At 37.7% G+C, this 21604-nt stretch overlaps 1 protein-coding gene across 4 annotated transcripts in view; it reads left to right on the plus strand.

Moving 5' to 3' along the window:
- The window catches only part of DYNC1I2 (dynein cytoplasmic 1 intermediate chain 2), a 55543-nt gene extending 41156 nt beyond the window's left edge, over positions 1 to 14387 (plus strand). For 2 of the 4 annotated variants that reach the window (XM_044242329.1, XM_044242331.1), the window contains 3 exons: positions 9538 to 9678; positions 11524 to 11649; positions 13453 to 14387. In XM_044242329.1, the coding sequence (XP_044098264.1) occupies positions 9538 to 9678; positions 11524 to 11649; positions 13453 to 13563 (378 nt within the window). In that variant the 3' untranslated portion in view covers positions 13564 to 14387. Of the gene's footprint in view, positions 1 to 9537; positions 9679 to 11523; positions 11650 to 13449 lie in introns of all 4 variants that reach the window. The other 2 variants (XM_044242328.1, XM_044242330.1) reach the window with 1 other exon arrangement.
- The last annotated feature ends 7217 nt before the right edge of the window (positions 14388 to 21604 follow it).

The raw sequence follows: 21604 nt of genomic DNA on the forward strand, positions 1-21604 counted from the left end.
TAAAAAATCCCAGAAGCCTCAATTTGACACTGCCTCAAATTTAAAATGATCTACTTCTATAGTCAGCTTCTAATTTTTGCCTAGTCAGGAATTTAAAATGCAGCAACAGAATTCTGGGTCATCAAATTGTTTTCAAGACTTTTTTAAACGCAGTTATTTTTAGTAAAGAATATAAACAGAGGTGTAGAGGATTTTCCACATTTTTCTTAAGTTTATACCAACCAAGACATTACTTTTAATATATTTGGAGGAGGGGCACCTGGGTGGCTCCGTGGGTTAAAGCCTCTACCTTCAGCTCGGGTCATGATCCCAGAGTCCTGGGATTGAGCCCCACATTGGGCTCCTCTTCCTCTCTCTCTCTGCCTGCCTCTCTGCCTATTTGTGATCTCTGTCAAATAAATAAAATCTTAAAAAAAAAAAAAAATATATATATATATATATATATATTTGGAGGACACTATTACCTTTTCAAAATGCCAAATTTGAAAGTCATGACAGAAATATTTTGGCAGCCCTGTAAAACAGTAGGAAGAATGTGTGAGCAGTGAAATTACTGGAAGGTAAACAGAGGATTCTGTTAAGAACTTGATTAGGGGGCGCCTGGGTGGCTCAGTGGGTTAAGCCGCTGCCTTCGGCTCAGGTCATGATCTCAGGGTCCTGGGATCAAGTCCCGCATCAGGCTCTCTGTGCTCAGCAGGGGGCCTGCTTCCTTTCCCCTCTCTCTGCCTACTGTGATCTCTTTCTGTCAAATAAATAAATAAAATCTTTTTTTAAAAAAATCAGGGAAAAAAAAAAAAAAGAACTTGATTAGGGGGCGCCTGGGTGGCTCAGTGGGTTAAGCCGCTGCCTTCGGCTCAGGTCATGATCTCGGGGTCTTGGGATCGAGTCCCGCATTGGGCTCTCTGCTCAGCGGGGAGCCTGCTTCCCTTTCTCTCTCTCTGCCTGCCTCTCTGCCTACTTGTGATCTCTCTCTGTCAAATAAATAAATAAAATCTTAAAAAAAAAAAAAAGAACTTGATTAGGGGTAGACCTGGTAAATTAGCTTAATGTTCTGCCACATTTAACCATACTTGTTACAAATTACTTTTAAAATATAAGGATTGTTTATTTGGGGTCAAAATATTTCCATGTATGCACAGTGTATTCTAATGTCAGAACATTGCCTGTCAGAATTGTATTGCCATTAATTGTCAAGGTTAAAATCATTAATGGGATAATTTCTTAGAGTAGGTAGTTTTCAGACTTCAGTAGTCCATACATGCCTTAAATTTTTTTCACAATCTCTGATGTCTTAAATTCTCTTTTATATTTTAACAGCTTCATTATTTAACTCTCAGAGAACACCACATTTAAAATGAGGTTGAAGAGACATTCCTAATGCTTGGAATAGCAACTGTGCACATATTAGACACGTTCAAATGAAAAAATGCTTTGAATTTGAAGTGTTTCTTGGGGAAGGCTTTCTGACCATTGGGACCCAATCCTCCATGGTAGCATTTACTATAGTAACCTGCCACTGGCCAGTGTCCAGCCTGTTCTTTCCTAATTCAGAAACTTAAGTCTTGTCAGTCTACTAGAGTTGATTAGCTAGGGAGTGCTGACTGAACTAACAGGCTTCCAAGACACTGATAGGAGAGGGTCAATTTATTAATTTAATAATGAGAAACCACTGCCAGAAGGCCCAGATACTCATGCTGGCCTGACCAGCTCATTGTTTCTCTGTAGATCACCCACGTGGGAAGCCAAATTATAATCAGAAGATTGCTTGGTGAGCAAGGAATTGGAACAAGGAAGTTTTCTAATTTGAATGTTTAATGGTATCAAGCGAAGATAGTGTGATTCATTCATTTTCACATGGAGATAGCCTTGCCATGGGTGGTAATTCTTAGAATCCTTTGGCTGAGACTCTCTCCTGGACAATGTTTGAATTCAGTACTATCTTCTGCTTCTTTATATTTCCTTTGCTTTTAATAGACACATTCCTTCTCAAAAAGGTCATATCTCAGTCAAGTTATATAGGAAGATATTTCTGACCTTGGAATTATTTCTTTTTAAAGAGATTCTATTGGGGCGGCTGGGTGGCTTAGTCAGTTAAGCATCTGCCTTTGGCTCTGTTCATGGGATCGAACCCCACATCTGGCTCCCTGCTCAATGGAGAACGTGCTTCTCCCTGTCCCTCTTCTCTTCCCTTTGCTTGTGCTCTTTCTGTCTCTCTCTCTCAAATAAATAAAATCTTTTTAAAAAAGACATAAATAAGTTTAATTTGCATATAACTTCATATTTCATAAAAATGGAATCATATAATATTTACATATTTGTGGCTGGCTGTTTTTCTTATAAACATTATGTTTGTGAGATTCATTGATTGTTCTCTCAGTTGTATACTATTCCAATATGTAAGTATACCACAGTTTATCCGTTCTACTGCTGATGGTATTTGGGTTTGCTCCCGTGTGGGCTGTTAAGAGTAGTGCTGCTACTGGCATTGTTTATACTTCTTTTTTTTTTTTTTTAAAGATTTTATTTATTTATTTGACAGAGAGAAATCACAAGTAGGCAGAGAGGCAGGCAGAGAGAGAGAGGGAAGCAGGCTCCCTGCTAAGCAGAGAGCCCGATGCGGGACTCGTTCCCAGGACTCTGAGATCATGACCTGAGCCGAAGGCAGTGGCTTAACCCACTGAGCCACCCAGGCGCCCTGTTTATACTTCTTTAAAGAAAAATAATTCCTCAGAATCACTTGTAGATGTCTTCTGATGGACATAAGCACTTATTTCTGTTGGGGATATACCTAGGAGTGCCAAGCAGTTTTCCAAAGTGATTTTACCAGTTTATAATCAACTGATAGCATATGAAATCTTCCCTTGTTCTGCAGCCTTCTTAACACTTGATATTTTCTCCCCTTTTTTTTTTCATTTTAGTAATTCTGATAGGTGTAGTTGCATTGCATTGTGGTTTTAATTTGCATCACCTTGAGACTGATGAGGTTAAACACGTTTCATGTACTTTTTGGCCATTTTGTAACATTTCTGTTCAAATCTTTTATCCATTTTTCTATTGATAACCCCTTCTTTAGAAAATTATGTAGACCTATATATATGCTTACAGAGTGGAGCATGTGAACATGATTTTGATTTTGAACAACTTCTGTTGTTAAGTCCTTGATTGGAGACCATAAAATGGGCTAAAAATGGAATATTCTTGAGGCAGTATACTATCACCTTAGGAATAATGTACCTTAGCATGGTGGCTCTTAATCATGGTGTGCGTCAGAATACTAGTGCAGCAACACCAGAAACACTGATGAATTAATTGTATGATGCAGGGGGCTGCATCTGGAGTTTTAAAAACCTCGGCACAGTTGGATAAGTGTCTGCCTTTGGCTCATGTCATGATCCCAGGGTCCTGGGATCAAGTCCCACACTGGGCTCCTTGCTCAGCAGAGAGCCTGCTTCTCCCTCTCCCTGCTGCTATCCCTGCTTGTGTTCTCTTTCTTTCTCTGACAAAGTAAGTATTTTTTTAAAAAAGCTCTACATATGAATGTGATGCCCATCCTACGTTGAAAACCGCTACTTCAGGGACGCCTGGGTGGCTCAGTTGGTTGGGCAGCTGCCTTCGGCTCAGGTCACGATCCCGGCGTCCTGGGATCGAGTCCCACATCGGGCTCCTTGCTCAGCAGGGAGCCTGCTTCTCCCTCTGCCTCTGCCTGCCATTCTGTCTGCCTGTGCTCGCTCTCTCTCCCTCTCTCTCTCTCTCTGATAAATAAATAAAATTAAAAAAAAAAAAAAACCGCTACTTCAGAGTGAGACTTCTTTTGGCATTTTTGCCAAAGAGAGTTATAGAAAATGGTGATCTTGAGAGGAAAAAACCTCTTAGTTTCAGTTTCTAGCTTACTTCAAAGTTTTGCTTAAAAATTTCTTAATTACAGGTAAACATTTTTGGCTATTAAGTCATAATCTTGACATTAATATCTGAATGGAAATTTTAAATATTTTTAAACTCTTTTTCTTATGGAAAATTCCAAGTAGATACAAAATCAAATAGAAGAGTATAATGAAGCCATGGTACCCAATACCTAGCTTCTATGATTATCAACACATGGCCCATCTTGTTTGATTCATTTCCATGTACACACCCTCCCCACCCCTGGATTTTAAAGCAAATCCAGATATGTACCACTGGATTTTAAAGCAAATCCAGATATGTTATGTCATCTACAAATATTCAATACATAATCTCTAAAAAAAAAAGTCTTAAAAAAAACCCATGATACTCTATATCACACCCCCCCAAAATGAAAAGATTTCTTTATTTCATTAAATAGCCAATCAGTTTTCAATTAAAAAAACGGATGAATGGATAAGGAAGATGTGGTCCATATACACTATGGAGTATTATGTCTCCATCAGAAAGGATGAATACCCAACTCCTGTAGCAACATGGACGGGACTGGAAGAGATTATGCTGAGTGAAATAAGTCAAGCAGAGAGAGTCAGTTATCATATGGTTTCACTCATTTGTGAAGCATAACAAATAGCATGGAGGACAAGGGGAGTTAGAGAGGAGAAGGGAGTTGAGGGAAATTGGAAGGGGATGTGAACCATGAGAGACTATAGACTCTGAAAAACAATCTGAGGGTTCTGAAGGGGCAGGGGGTGGGAGGTTGGGGGAACCAGGTGGTGGGTATTGGAGAGGGACGTATTGCATGGAGCAGTGGGTGTGGTGCAAAAACAATGAATACTGTTACGCTGAAAATAAATTTTAAAAATTAAAAAAATAATAAAATTTTGTTTACTGTTTATTTTTTGAAGCACGATCCAAATGAGATCCATATATTTGCAAGTAACACATCTTTTGAGCCTCTCTCTTAAGATAGGGCTTCCTTCCCTCTCTTCTCGATTCGTCTTGTTGAAGAAGAAACCAGATGGGTTGTCTTGTTAGAGTTTCTCACAGTCTGGATTTTTCATTTTTACTGTATTGTTCATACTGTTGTGTATAGTTGTAGGTTGTTTCCACTTCCATAAAGAAGAGTTTACCCTCATGAATCACTTGGTATCTGCCTGTCCGTATGTTGACATTTCCTCAGTTTTTTTGTCACCTGAAGCTCATTCTATAGTCGTGTGTTTGTGGATGCATTATTCTCATATTCACAAGAGCCTATTGGGTTACAGAGGTCAGTTTGGCTGTATATAGAATCCATATTTACACTGTTTTCTTTGATTACCTTACATATCACTCTGTCATCTTTTGGCAAAAAGCATTGTTGTCCTTAATTGTCCTTACAAAACCTGGCTGATCAAACTTTTTTTTCTTTTTCTTTAAAGGGTTGATTGTCGTAGATGCATAGGCTACTCTTAAATGTGTAGTTTCAAGCTGTCTTTTATTTTAGGAGAGTTCTCTTGAGTTATTTTTTGTATTCTATAGTATTGCTTTGGTTTTCTTCTTTAGGGGCTGCCTTTATAGGTATATCTTTGTTAATTTCTGTCTATCGCTTTTTAAGAAATTCACTTTATCTCTTTTCTTTAAAATAACTGTTATTGGGGCACGCAGGTGGCTCAGTGAGTTAAAGCCTCTGCCTTCGGCTCAGGTCATGATCCCAGGGTCCTGGGATCAAGCCCTGCATTGGGCTCCCTGCTCAGCAGAAGGCTTCCTTCTCCCTCTTCCACTCCCCCCGCTTATTTTCCCTCTCTTGCTTTCTCTCTCAAATAAATAAATAAAATCTTTTTTAAAAACCTGTTATTGAGATGTAATTCATATACTATAAATTCATCCTTTTAAATTGTACAGTTCTTAGATTCACAGAGATATGCACTATCATCACTGTCTTATTTTAGAACATTTTCAAATTTTGGAAAGGTACCTTAAATCTGTTAGCAGTCACTCCTCCTTTCCCTTCACCCAGCTCCTGGAAATGACCTACTTTCTATTTCTGCAGAACTTCCCATTATAGACATTTCATGGCATCACAATATGTGACTGGCTTCTTTCACTTCACATATTTTCAAAGTTCATCCATGTGTGGCATATATCAGTACTTCATTCCTTTTTTGGACAAATACTGTCTCATTGTATGGATATACCACTTTTTGTTTATCCATTCATTAGTTATCAAGTGTTTAAGTGGTTTCCATTTGGGGCTATTGTGAATGCTGCTGTGAACACTCATGTATGTTTTTGTTGTGTGTTTGTTGAGCTACTTCCATATCTTGGCTATTGTATGTATGCTGCTATAAACCTAGGGGTGCATATATCCCTTTGAATTAGTGTTTTTGTATTCTTTGGGTAATACCCAGTAGTGCCATTGCTGGGTCATAGGGTTACCTCTGTTTTTAACTTTCTGAAGAACCTTCGTACCATTTTCCACAGTGGCTGTGCCAGTTTGCATTCCTGCCAACAGTGCAAGAGGGTTCCTTTTTCTCTGTATCCTCACCAACACTGGTTTTTTGTGTTATTGATAAGAGCCATTCTGACAGGTCTGAGGTGATATCTCCTTGTAGGGTTTTTTTTTGTTTTAAGATTTTATTCATTTGGGGCGCCTGGGTGGCTCAGCAGGTTAAGTCTCTGCCTTCAGCCCGGGTCATGATCTCAGGGTCCTGGGATCAAGCCCAGAATCCAGTTCTCTGCTCAGCAGGGAGCCTGCTTCTCCCTCTCCCTTTGCCTGCCTCTCTGCCTGCTTGTGATCTCTGTCAAATAAAATATTAAAAAAAAGATTTTATTCATTCATTTGAGGGACAGAACACAGAGAGAGGGGTACAGGGAAAGGGACAAGCACACCCCCCACACTGAGTGAGGAGCCCCATGCGGGGCCCAGTCCTAGGATCCTGAGATCATGATCCAAGCTGAAGTCAATCACCTAACTGACTGAGCCACCCAGGGGGCCCTCATTGTAGCTTTTGATTTGCATTTCCCTGATGATTGATCATGATAAGCATCTTTTCTTGTGTCTGTTAGCCATCTGGACATCTTTGGAGAAATGTCTTCATATCTTCTGCATTTTTAAATTGGTTTATTTGCTTTTGGGGTGTTGAGTTGTGTAAGTTCTTTATATATTTTGGATACTAACCCTTTATCAGATATGTCATTTGCAAATATTGTCTTCCATTCCATAGGCTGCCTTTTAGTTTGGTTGATTGTTTCCTTCACTGTTTAGAAGATTTTTATTTTGATGTAGTCCCAATAGTTTATTTTTACTTTTGTTTCCCTTGCCTCAGGAGACATACCTAGAAAAAATGTTCCTACACCTGACGTCAGAGAAGTTACTGCCTGTGTTCTCTTCTAGGATTTTTATAGTTTCAGGTCTCACATTTAGGTTTTTAATCCACTGTGAGTTTATTTTTGTGTATGGCGTGAGAAAGTGGTCCGGTTTCATTCTTTTGCATGTATCTGACCAGTTTTCCTAATGCCATTTGTTGAAGAGACTTTTTTACATTGGATATTCTTTCCTGCTTTGTTGAAGATTAATTGGCCATATAGTTGTGGGTTTATTTGGGGTTTGTTATTTCATTTATCTCTGTGTCTATTTTTGTGCCAGTATCATGCTATTTTGGTGACTGTAGCTTTATAATATAATTTGAAGTCTGGAATGGTGATATCTCCAGCTTTGCTTTTCTTTCTCAAAATATCTTTGGGTGTTTGGGCTCTTTTGTGGTTCCATATAAATTTTACAATTGTCTGTTCTAGTTCTGTGGAAAGTACTGTTGATATTTTGATAGGGATTGCATTGAATATGTAGGTTACTTTGGTTAATTATAGACATTTTTAACAGTATTTGCTCTTCCAATCTATGAGCATGGAATGTCTTTCCATTTCTTTGTGTCATCTTTGGTTTCTTTCATCAGTGTTTTATAGTTTTGGGGGTACAGGTTGTTTACCTCTTTGGTTAAGTTTATTTCTAGGTGTCTTACTATTTTTGGTACAATTATAAATGGAATTATTGTCTTAATTTCTCTTTGTGCTGCTTCATAGTTGATATATAAAAATACAACAGATTTCTGTACATCAGTTTTGTATCCTGTGAATTTACTGATTTTTTAAAAATCAGCACTTCTTGCTGTTTTGGGGGGTTTTCTGTATCATGTCATCTGCAAATAGTGAAAGTTTTACTTTTCCCTTACCTATTTGGATGTCTGTTATTTCTCTTTGTTGTCTGATTGCTTTGGCTAGGACTTCCAGTACATTTTAAGTTACTTTTTGTGTCTGGTATGAGGAAGGAGGGGTCCTTCTTCATTCTTGTGCATGTGCAAATCCATCTTGTCTACCATTTTCCATTTAACTGTCATGACAGCATTATTGAAGGTCTTCCACAATAAATTCGTGTGGGATTTGACCAAAATCCTTTTTTGTCACTTACTCTCTACTAGTGAAATTAGTTTTTCTCTACTTTTAGGAGGGTGGGAATGGGCATAGGATAGCTTTTCTAGTTTAGGCTAAAGATTTCTCTTCTGTGTTTTTTGCAAAGTAAATACTTATCTCTCTCAGTCTTGTACTTTCTGAGATGTGCCTTTTCTGTTCTCTCCACCAGTTTTATCTGAGCATTCTCTTTCCCTTTGTCCTTGCTGTGCTATATTCTACAAAGCTGATTCTATTCCTCGCAGTTTCTCTGCGGTGAGACTTTGTCCTGAAAGGGAGCTTTGGTTTTTTAATTTTGAGAGTTTATAGAACTCAGACTGCACCATTAGACCTTACTTATATCACGTTGGAGTCTGCTTGCACTTATTTATAAATAGAATTACATTGAACTCCCAGTTTCTGCTGCTGTTCTCAGACTCAGCATGTTCCCTGACACTGCCCAGTGAGTATCTGCTGTCAACTACGAGGCTCTTCTGTTTTGCTTTCTGGCTGTCAGAAGCCCGAGGCCTTTCCACACTTCTTCCTGCACACAGATGTTTGTACTACAGAAGCCTTGTTATTGGTAGAAGTTTATTTCTACTTATTTTTTAAATGATTTTTTTAAAAGATTTTTACTTATTTATTTGACAGAGAGATCACAAGTAGGCAGAGAGGCAGGCAGAGAGAGAGGAGGAAGCAGGCTTCCTTCCGAGCAGAGAGCCCAATGCGGGGCTCAATCCCAGGACCCTGGGATCATGACCTGAGCCGAGGACAGAGGCTTTAACCCACTAAGCCACCCAGGTGCCCCAGTTTCTTTCTACTTATATTTGGAGCTTTGTCTCCTGATTTTGTTGTGCATATTGTCTTTGAATCTTTGGTTTTGCTATCTTCATTGCTTTGTTTGGGTTTATGGGGAGAGTTAGAAGAATTCAAAAAGTGAACTGCCATTGCTATCATCCTCCCAGAGTCTTCTCTTGGGCACATGTTTTTGAAGCATATTCTGTTCCTTTTTTAAAACAGTGTGGTGTCTAGAACTTAAAAAGAACCCTCAATACAATAGTCAGTTCTCAGTTCATAACTCCAGGTAAGTCTGTAGTGAAACAAGTAGGAGGAACTTTTTCTAGGCTGAGTTAAATATCATAAAATGTTGTTCATACCTATTGAATGTATGTTGTATTTTGACTATGCTAAGAATCAACTTTTTGCTTTCAGAATAACAAGCCTTTGTACTCATTTGAAGATAATTCAGACTATGTTTATGATGTTATGTGGTCACCCACCCACCCAGCCCTGTTTGCTTGTGTGGATGGCATGGGGAGGCTGGATTTGTGGAATCTCAATAATGATACAGAGGTGAGCAGGAAAATAACAAAAATTGCACTGAAAAATAGAAAATTGAAGATTTATTGAATAATTTGTGAAATTCCTTTTATCCCAAGGAATGTAAAAGTGCTCAGTGATTGTAGCCTCATCACAAAGAAACCAAATAAGCTTTGTACCCTTAATAATAAACAGCATGCTGTGCAGTACTGAAGGGAGAAATAATGTTGCCAAGAGCACTGGGGCATTTCCTTTTACTTCTGAAAAGCACTATCATGTCTGTAGTGTCCTGGCAAAGTCTCATTCATAAGGCAACGGGGTTATTTTTTACTCGCAGGCTACAAAGCAGATCATTTCAGACTGTTGAAGTATGTTAACCTTAATTCTGAATTTCTAAATTATCTCTTAGCCTTGACAGAATTGTATGTCTTCCATAAACATTAGTTTTAGCCTGTCTTATTTAAATGAAAGAAAAATTTATTTTTGATGACTTGTTCCATGAATGCTTGAAAACAGAGTGTTATTACTATAAAATGAATAGAGAAAGCACAAAATTTCCTAATTACTATGCTAACATTACTTCCTGGAAATGAAATTTAACTACAGCTATTACTTACTTTTAGATATATATTTTTTAAATGTTCCTTGAATTCTATACTGATATGTGGTGGTAAGAGATAATGTTTTTTAGAAGTTCTGTCAGAAACAGTTATAGAGGATAAAGTCTCTTGGTGCCTTCCCCCACATCCCACTCTTTCCCTATTTCTTCATATTTCTGGTGGCAGCCATCCAAATCACTTGAAGTAAAATAGTTGGATATACAGGCCAAGGAAGTTATATATTAGAAATGTAAGAGTAGTTAAGTGTGCCAGCTCCTGGTTTAGTATTTTGAGGAGGAATATTCAGATACTTCTAGGAGAAAGAGTATCTGACTAGATGGTTGGGATTAATTATACTTTTATAGTTACCTAAAATGGTACCAATTGTATTTTTTCAGTTTGGATTTTGGTGTTTGAGATTTGGGGTTATACTTAAATATGGGTCTTTCCTATAATCCTTAACTCAAAAAATATATCTAAATTACAGTTTTTCTCTCTAACAGTTTTGGCATTCTAGGAGTTAAAATAGTCATCTGGGGATGACTAGTGTCAATTAAAAGAATTATTTTTAATCAGGTTTCAAAAATTTGTTCGTGCTTCCAGTCTGAGTCAGACAGACTGTTTGTTCTGGGTGTGGCAAATAAATCTCTTTTTCCTCAGCATAAGAGAAGTACAGGGAGATTCTGGGACGGGGGGCGGGGGGGGTGCCATTGTCTTGGTGCTGTCATCCTACCCTGTTCTAGACAGCTGATGGGAACAAGAGCTTTGGCAAGACCCAGACTGCACCTTCAGTATGAACTCTTTCTAGGAACTGTGGATCAAATCACAGGTTTCAGCTGACAGAGTCACAAGCTACAAAAGTAATTTCTGTCCTCTAAAATTGAACCATAATCTGTTTATGAGGGCTTTTGAAATGTTTCTTTAAAATGGGATTTTGTCCATCTGTTTTCAAACAGCTTGATTTCTTAAAAAAAGTTAAAATAACAACAAAGAATCCTTTATTAAGGAGAAGATCTTTCAAAATGATGTGTGTATCCAGTCATGTGAGAATTTCTTATATAAGAACTTAAGTTATTTTCCCAAACCATTTTCAAGGATTGACTGTAATGTCATTCATAATGTATCACTGAACAGGAAGAAAGTTGGGAAAATTCTTCATCTATTTTCATCTTTGTTTTAAAAAATGTAGCCCGATTGGAAGAAAGAAGAGTTACTGTTTTACATGTTTATAGAAATCTTGATGAAACTTTTAACTGCACTATATTTTAAATGACTTCAGGTGCCAACTGCCAGCATTTCTGTGGAGGGTAATCCTGCTCTTAATCGTGTAAGATGGACCCATTCTGGAAGAGAGATTGCTGTGGGTGATTCTGAAGGACAGATTGTCATATATGATGTGGGAGAGGTATGGGGCTCACTGCCTATAATTTTGATACATTTGTTTGCTTTCAGGGCATTGTGGTTATGGTATCTTTGTGGCTAAAACTAGTCTTCGCGGTTCATAAGTTTATAAACCATATGGTTGTAAAGATAAAACTTTTTTCACAACAGAAGCAACTCTTAAGATTAACTTTCTTTCTAAATTGGATGTTCTGTGTCCCCACACAACAGATTTTGAGGATAATATCATATATTGGAAGTACCTTATTTCTTAAAGCATACATTACTAGAGATTAGAAACTTTTCAGGAAGAAGAAATTTGGAGTTACAATTGAATTATAGACTCTGCATTACGGACTTCAGGACTTTACAGATTTAGGTTCTTATTTTTCTATATGTTTAGATTTGCTTGGGCCAGGTAGTAGAAATCAAAAGTAGTATCTTTGAGAGTTATTTGATGACTGTGTGAAATGTGAGTCTTGACTTCTGAACCTTGTTGGAAAGCCATTATCATTGAATCCAGCAGAATGAGTTGCATCTTTGTGTCATCTTTAGTATTTGGGTTGGCTGTACATGATATTCAGGAGTGATTTCCTTCTTTTTAGCCCTGGCTAAAAGAAGCCTTAGTCACTGTTTTTTTGTTTTTTTGTTTTTTTGCTATGCCTTATGAGTCCCCATCCCCTCTGGACTCCCTGTGGCCTCTAGTAATTGGATCTGGAGGGAGGTAGATTGAATCATTTAGAATAGCCAATTGAACTGTCCACACAGATGGAATTGCTCTATATCTGCACTGTCTAATCCAGTAGTCACTAGCCACATATGACTATCAAACACTTAAAATGTGGCTAGCACAATGAAAGAACTGAATTTTAAATTTTATTTCAAGTAATTTAATGTGAACAGTCACATGTGTCTGGTAGTTACCATATTGGATATGACTAATCTAATCTAATCTAATATGGTAGATTAAGAAGCAGGCACATTGGTTTCCTATACTCGGTGGTTTGTGCTTTAATTCGGCAGTGTTGAGATTTCTCCAATATTATGATAACAATTATCAACAAGTTTTAGTCATTGGATGCTTCAGAGAGGCAAAAACATCATGAGCCTCTTTTCTCCTTTAGCTATTTGTAAGTCACTAAAGTGGTAAAACACTTACCTTCTGATGAAGGGATTAAGATATTGAAAATGGTGGGGCGCCTGGGTGGCTCAGTGGGTTAAGCCGCTGCCTTCGGCTCAGGTCATGATCTCAGGATCCTGGGATCGAGTCCCGCATCGGGCTCTCTGCTCGGCAGGGAGCCTGCTTCCTCCTCTCTCTCTCTCTGCCTGTCTCTCTGCCTACTTGTGATCTCTCTCTGTCAAATAAATAAATAAAATCTTTAAAAAAAAAAAAAGATATTGAAAATGGTTATCTTATGCACCAAACAAAAATAAATTTCTCATAAGAAACCAGCCCTTTGAAGCATACTTCAAAAACTATTTCATATTTGGAATAGTGCAAGAAGTAAAAAATTTTAAGGAATTCTACCCCACCAGCAAAATCCATGAAATAGTGGATAGGAGTCATATTTGCAGAGTATCATTGTTATTCTCTCTTGTACTGATGGTGGTAACAGCAGAAGTGTTTCTGAGGCTGTCACAACACACATCCCAAACATCATCTTTTGTTTTGAAATGTATTGTAAAGCATTGTTATAGTCTCTGTAATTATGGAAAGACGAAATTACTACTTTTTAATGGAAAAATTATTTGAAAACAAACTGAAATACTGGGTAAGATGATCTTTTATCTCAGCGTACATAAAACATTGTCTTTCTTTTAACAGCAGATTGCTGTCCCCCGAAATGATGAATGGGCACGGTTCGGCCGAACGCTCGCAGAAATTAATGCAAACAGAGCTGATGCAGAGGAGGAAGCAGCTACCCGAATACCTGCTTAGCTCCTGAAAGGGGGATATTGTAGCCTTAGCAGGTTTGGGGAAGTCTCTAAGTAGAACCTAAGACTATTTGCATGTTTCTGTCTAAATGTTCATTAAAAGGAAATTTCGTGGATTTAACCATGGATTTAACAGAGCAAGTAAATTATAGTGTCCCTTTTTATATAACATGCATCTTGTTTTGGATTTGTGTCATTTTTAATACAGCCGATTAACTTTACAGATTGCAGCCTTTTCTGAATTCTTATACACAAGTGTATATTTGGTATTAGTTATTCTTCTGAATTCTTTTCAATGTGTAACACTATATTCAAGTTATTTCTAAAGTACAAATTAAATCAGTTCTGCATATTTTTAAATAATCACAGTTCCCTGTTACACTGATACTGTCCTCACTAACCATAATATGTAAGAACAATGTTTATTCTTAACCGTAGCATGCATACATTTACCCAAGGGATATTCTAATATCCCTTTTCTTCTTATAATTCATGTGATCACTATTAAATAAAAATAAATATGCTTTAACTTTTCAGATTTTCATTTTGATTTAGCCTTGCAATTTTAATTTTCCCATCCCTTTTATAAAGTGTCTTTTTTTACGTATCTTTCTTTAAGCTCTCATTGTAAGCGGCCACCTCAAATCTCGTCAAGTTTTGTGTCTTAAATATGCCATACATTATAATGTAGATCTCTTGATGAAATTGTGAACTGATGTTTCCTGTCAGTGAAAAAATTTATCCTGGGTTAACTTTTGCCTTACTCCCTAATTTACTTTCCATCTGAGATGTAGTTCTTCTAAAGAATAAACAGAAAGCTGCCTATTATTTTCATTGATTGAGATTATTATGTATGTGAGCTCTCTGAAACTAAAACCTCCTGGGAGAAATTGATTTCATGGTTGCAGTAGTAGCTATGAAGGAAGTGTTCAAATGAACTTTGTAATTGAATCAACTCCACATCTTAAGATCTGTTACCACACAACCTTGTATAAGCAAGTCTGAAAGGTGAGTGAAAAATAGCTAAGAATTAATGTTGAAATCAACCTATTTCAGAATTAGAGGAAAGCATTATGATCAGATCTTTATTTTATCCACTTTAAATTGTCTATTTCCTTGATCCTAACCATTTATCCTTCTAAAGTTTAACTATTTATTCAACAGAACATAAGCTAGGAAGGAAGAATAGATAAAGAATTTGAACGTTTTTGTGGTTGTTTTATAATTCTAACAAAGATCTGTTGAAGATAAATTTCCAAATAATAAAATTTCCAAACTATGAGTATTGTGTAATGTAAAATAATTGACTAGTAATACTAGGCCCAACTTAGTTCTAGCTCTGGCACTCACGAGAAGTGTGATTTTAGCCAAGTGTTTCAATCTGTTTGTGCCTCATTCTTTTTATCCAGGAATTAAGTTTGGTTAGACCACTGTTAAATTTCCTTCCGACTCTAAAATTTTGTATTGATTTTGTTTACTTCAGGCAATTCTCCATTTTTATATATTCAGTTTTCACAAATTAGCTCCCTATAATTGCATATTATTTTTTATAAGTTTTTTATATTAGTAGGCAAATAACTGAAGTTAGCTCATGGTAGCATTGTCTATGAGTCAGAAGTTTGATTGCAGTCTATGGCCATACCACCCTGAATGCACTGGATCTCATCTGATCTCAGAAGCTAAGTAGGGTCAGGCCTGGTTAGTACTTGGATGGGAGAAATTTTATTTCAGCGTCACACTTTTTGTTTTTGTTTTTAAAGATTTTATTAGAAAGAGAGTGAGAGCTAGAGAGAGAGAGCACACACAGAGGAGAGAGAGAAGCAGAGTCCTCGCTGAGCAGAGAGCCCCACGTGGGGCTCAATCCCAGGACCCCTGAATCATGATCTGAGCCGAAGGCAGACGCTTAACTGACTATACCACCCAGGCACGCTGGTTATTACATTTTTGCTATCAGTTTGTAAAAAGGACTAGGAAAAGGGAAAAGATCATTATAACTAAGGTTGGAAATCAAGAGATTTGGCAAATTGGATGCTCATTGGATTAAAATTGATATGTTTGATTGTGAAAGAATAAAACTGGTAAGTAAGGGACGCCTGGGTGGCTCAGTTGGTTGGACGACTGCCTTCGGCTCAGGGCGTGATCCTGGAGTCCCGGGATCGAGTCCCACATCAGGCTCCCAGCTCCATGGGGAGTCTGCTTCGCTCTCTGACCTTCTCCCCTCTCATGCTCTCTCTCACTGTCTCTCTCTCTCAAATAAATAAATAAAATCTTTAAAAAAAAAAAAAATTGGTAAGTAAAATACTTAGCACCAGAATTTTTGCTTTTGAGGAATAACTTCTCTACTGCCCCACCCCAGCCCCCAAATGCTATGTGGACCTTTGCCCATATAACTTACTATACATTTTTAGGAACACATAAATTTAATGTGAGTAACTGCCTTTTTTTCTTTTAAGATTTTATTTATTTATTTGACAGAGACACAGTGAGAGAGGGAACACAAGGGGAGGGAGAGGGAGAAGCAGGCTTCCCGCTGAGCAGGGAGCCCAACACGGGGCTGAATCCTAGAACCCCGGGATCATGACCTGAGCCAAAGGCAGATGTTTAACTGACTGAGCCATCTAGATGCCCAAGTAACTGCCTTTTAAGTTTGAGTATATGATAGGGCAAAAAGGAAGAACAAAGACTGTCAATATTGATGTAAAATCTTCTGACAAATCAAGCTGACTAGAAAAGTGTAGCACAGATTTTTACTCTTTTATGAATGAAAACCTTGAAATTTTCAAAAACACCCAGTTACGGAAATTACACCTTATTTGTTACCTGTTACACTTTTTTTGCTGAGTGGGAAACAAGCCATAGCTTTCAGGCTAATTTACTTTATTTATTGTTTTATAACAATAAAGGATGATGTTACTGGTGCACCTGAGTGGCTCAGTGGGTTAAGCCTCTGCCTTCGGCTCGGGTCATGATCCCAGGGTCCTGGGATCGAGCCCCACATCGGGCTCTCTGCTGCGCAGGGAGCCTGCTTCCCCCTTCTCTCTCTGCCTGCCACTCTGCCTACTTGTGATCTCTGTCTGTCAGATAAATAAATAAAATCTTTAAAAAAAAAAAAAAGGATGATGTTACTATCTTTTAAATGAGAAAGATTATTGGTTATTCTTATTTGTGTTGAGGAAGAATACTCAATTTTCAAATACCTAATTAGCTTACACTAAGTCTCAGAAATAACTTTTTTAAAGATTTTATTTATTTGACAGAGATCACAAGTAGGCAGAGAGGCAGGCGGGGGAGGGGGGTGGTAAGGAGGCTCCCCGCCAAGCAGAGAGCCCAATGCGGGGCTTAATCCCACGACCCCGAGATAGTGACCTAAGCAGAGGCAGAGGCCCAACCCACTGAGCCACGCAGGTGCCCTTTAGAAAAAATTTTTGATATAATTAAAGCAAAAAAAAAAGACCCAAAAAAACAACCAAAAAAACCCCACAAAAATTCATTGGTAGAGTCTATCTTTGTGCTTATAGATTCAATTTCCTACAAAATTTAGAAAATCTCTAGATACAATATATTGTTTCAGTAATGCTGACTATACTGCATCTTGAAGGAATGGATGACTTAAAATTAGGGGGGAAGGAACTAAAGGAAAGTAGTATTAGGAGTGATCCTAGTCTTACAAGATTGTAAGAATATTGATTCATTCTGTTTTGTACTAGTACGGAATAAACAGACTATAATCCTTTGCCTCTTGAACCACATGGAAAGGAAGGGCTTGAATGAATGAAAGAAAATCTGATATGAAGCATGTGATTTCTCATCTTCCCATTCTGTTGGACAATGCATTTTTAAATCTTTTCCACAGTCCTGATACTTCAACATTGGTACTGCGGTGTTTTCTAAATAGGGAAAACTCTATAATATATTGGAGAGGATGCATCTCCAGTTAGCTCCAGCTGCTCGATGGTTGTGAGAACTGAGTCGTTTCAAACATGACACAGCATCCAAGGTGGTGGTGTCATTAGCGTCATGCCTGAATCTTGGGTATAAGTCTAGGGTAAAAAACCATTAGCTTTGCCTCATTTGATAATTTAGTGATGAGATTCCCATTTGATTTCCTTTTTCCCCAGTCTACATAGAACAAGACCGGAGTTCTTGCTTTCCTGCTATCATCTTGCTGATTGATAATAATGTCTTATAGGTTTGCAATAATGTCTTACAGGTATGGGAAAAAGACTTGGGGTTCTTTCTGACTTATTAAAAAGTGCTGGAAAATTATTAAAGATCTGGTATACAGATTCTGGGAGCTTCTAGTGCTACCAAAGAATTAGAAAGTTGCCTCAAAGATAAGAATAAAAGAACACCTATGTTCAGTATATGTTTTGAATTCAGGGATTACAATTAAGAACATTAATCGATCTGAGGCGCATGGGTGGCTCAGTGGGTTAAGCCTCTGCCTTCGGCTCAAGTCATGATCTCAGGGTCCTGGGATCAAGCCTTGCATCAGGCTCTCTGCTCAGCAGGGAGCCTGCTTCCCCCTTTCTCTTTGCCTGCCTCTCTGCCTACTTGTGATCTTTCTCTCTGTCAAATAAATGAAATCTTAAAAAAAAAAAAATAACTTTAATCGATCTCTTTAATCTTAACTGCCCCCAAAATGTTCTAATTTGCTTATACTTAGTATGTTGTGTTTTTTTTAAAATCCTTTTCATATAAAACAAGCACATTAAAAAAAAAAAAAAAAAAAGATGCTACAGTCCTAACTCAGAATGCCAACTGGAAGACTTTGAATAGTCATCACATTGCAATGCTTTTCTCAATAGGCCAATGTTCCTGGATATTTTGTTGGACTCCAGGTGTACGGATTCATTCTGCCCGTTCGTGTTTGCAATTCCCCAACTTCTTAAAGTTCAAATGGATTTTAGATTTTTAAGATTTCAATATATAGTTTCTAACCACTGATAGTTTCAACATAGCCAATCAGCCATCTTTTACAAACTTTTCTAAAATTACAGTATTTTGTGTTGTTAGTTTCATAGCAGGAATCTCCGTTTTGGCTTCTTAATATTCCATTACCAGTTCCCAGTCAGAGGATGGAACAGCTTGTACTCAGGTAGGCTTTCAGAAAGGTCTGTTTCACTTTGTGAGGTCATTTATTCAGGTCTCTGGTAATGTGTTATCATGCCTGTCTTTTAATGTACTTGATTTGGTCAGAAAGCTGTGGGGCAGTGATTGTGTATGGTATAGAGCCCACCTACGTGGTGCTGAACATGCAGAGACCTGCCTCTGGGGACTTTGGAAATCAGGTGTACCACCATCAATAAGGCTTTGATGGCAAGTAATTTTATCTTTTGTGAATTTTTGTACTAGGTTTTTAAAGTTTTTTCCTGAACAAAGTAATAGAACTGCTTTGGAACAAAATCTCTAATGCTGAAGTGTGGCTGGTATGTGAGAAAAAGAACACTGGGCTCAAAAGACCCAAATTCTATTCCTGATACCACCATTACCAGTAATGTCACCTGGGACAAGGGTCAGTATTCTCATGTGTTAAGTGAGGAAAATGTTCACTTCCTCTGAAGATTATAGGAGATGCAGTGTAAGTGAACGGTGTGTGTGAAAACTTGTAAATTATAAACTACTATCCAAATAAGGGATTGTATTTCTTAATTTTTTTTAAGAACACAAAAATGGAGAGACCATTTTGTGTAGCCCTTGTGCAATGTAATAAGTACACATCTCCCAAGGATTTAAGTGGCTTAGTGTTCAAGAAAATCTTTTTCTTAATTCTAAGACCTCACAGCATAATTTAACCCTCAGATGCTTAGGGGTAGCAGTGAACTGAGGGATATAAATTGCCCTTAATCAGTGATACTTTTCCTGGGAATGTTTTATTACATTCTATGATAAAATTACAAATTACGAAAATAGAAAAAAATGGCCCACTCTGAATTTCTGGCCTGTACTCAGCTGTTGCTCTTATGTTACTTACATATAACATGGGTTGTGATATATAGAGTCTTAGAAAAGAGCACATGGAACCCCTTTTTCAAGTTAGTGAGAAAACAAACTTGGTTCATGACTATCCAGTTAGATGTTAGCAGAACTGGAATCCATCACTTCCACAAAAATCTAGAGAACAGCATTAATCAGCTATTATAACTTATATAGTACCGTCCCTTCTTCCCTGAGCTTAGGCCCCTTGAAAATAACTTGTGTTCATTGTAGGAAGATGATCACTTAGAAGGGGGAGCTTCAGTCCTGATGACCTGTGTGTGGCTGTTAGGCTTAGAGGAAGCCCTCATATTAGTCGCACAGGAATAGCTTTTGTATAGCTCACATCTGGATTGGCAGATCTCTGCTGTCTCGTATCCAATATGTGATTCTGAAATAAGTTAAAACCTGACTTATCAATGAACACCAATTGAGCAAGAAACATAGTAAAATGACTAGGTCCTTCCTAATGGGCCTCATTTCCATAATGTTTTTGATACAGTCCTGAATTTGTCACTACATGAGGGTCGTTAGATGGCTTTGGAGGATCTTTAGTTTTCCAAAGGCAAGAGAAATGACTTTAGCCCTCCCGAAACTCAGGAGCTACTTGAGTAGAATTGGTCAATTGAGAAAAAGGACTTTTATATTTTGTGTTGAAAATCAGACCAGGAGAACAGTGTGACTCATAGAAGACTGCCCTGGGTTTTCTTGTTCTTCTCTCTCAACCTTCATCCACATGATTGTAAAATGAATGCTTCAGTGATAATAGTGTAACAAGAGAATAATTGGAATAATACCTCCACATAAATCCAGAGTCCAAAAAAGGCTATCACTAACTATCAGGATGTCTGTCGTACCTTAGTTGGAATTCTATCAACTGATAGGAAAGAATTGACTACTGAATTCTGATATTTGGTGGGGTAGCTCCTTCAAAACACGGTGGTCCTGAGATTTGTATTTCTAATACAGAGTCTTGGACTTGGAGTCAACTTGTGTTGAAACTCAGTTAACCGTAACTCTCAGCAAATGGTTTCACCTAAGCTTGTTTCCTGCTTCACAGGGCTGTTATGGAATTAAACCAGAATCTGTGTGAAAATGAGGAATTATCAAATATGAGGCATTGCTGTTATGGGAGGTGATGAGTAAGTAACACTCAGCAGGTCAACTGCTCTTCAGTAGTTCTTAGAAGGTTATAGGCTTTATCTCTTGGCTGTTAGAGGCTAAAAACCAGCACCTAAAATTCTGAGATCTCTGCTTTACCACACATGGCTTTCTGGCTTGCCCAGTTAGGATTCCCTTCTTTCTTTCCCCTCCCACTTCCTCTATTGACAGAGACCATAAAACCGGTAAGAAGTAAGTTTCAAAGAGATGGAACTGGGAACGTGACTTTCAAAGATCTCACATCAGCACTTCATCCTTAATGGAAATCTTTCCATTGTCTCTTTCCAATGTATCTTTCGTTTCCGAAGTTTCCTCTGCCTTATAAAGAGCTGGCCTTTGTATATTCTGACCGTGTAGTATTAATAACCGGGTAGCATTTATTGAGTACTTGCTAAATGATTATATATGACTCACATATTCTTATTTATCCTAGCTTCCCTATAATGTGGGAACTATTATAAAAGATTACTAATTATAACTATTATAAAGGATTTCTAATTTACAAAAGCAGAAACTAATTTGAACCAATTTCTGTGGGCCTGATTTGTAGCCAGTTTCCATGGTATAAATGCTCTTACAGGGCCAATAGCAGACAACCAATGTGATGTCACTGAACATGGAATTAGGAAGATACACATATAACGGGCTTCCATTCATCTGGTACAAGCCAGGTCCAGCGTATCACTGGGCCTGGGGACATTAAGTGACTCACAATCTATGAACTAAACCAAAACAGTCTAATTTTTTTTTAATTTTAATTTTATTTTTTTCAGGGTTCCAAAATTCATTGTTTATGTACCACACCTGATTTTAGAGCTGTATTCTTAACCATTATACTACACTGCCTTTATGATCTTAGCCAATAAACAAGTCAGTTTTTTATCAGATAATCCTACGGCTACATGCCT

This window comes from Neovison vison, chromosome 3, assembly GCF_020171115.1.
Source record: "Neovison vison isolate M4711 chromosome 3, ASM_NN_V1, whole genome shotgun sequence".
Classification (NCBI taxonomy): Eukaryota; Metazoa; Chordata; class Mammalia; order Carnivora; family Mustelidae; genus Neogale; species Neogale vison.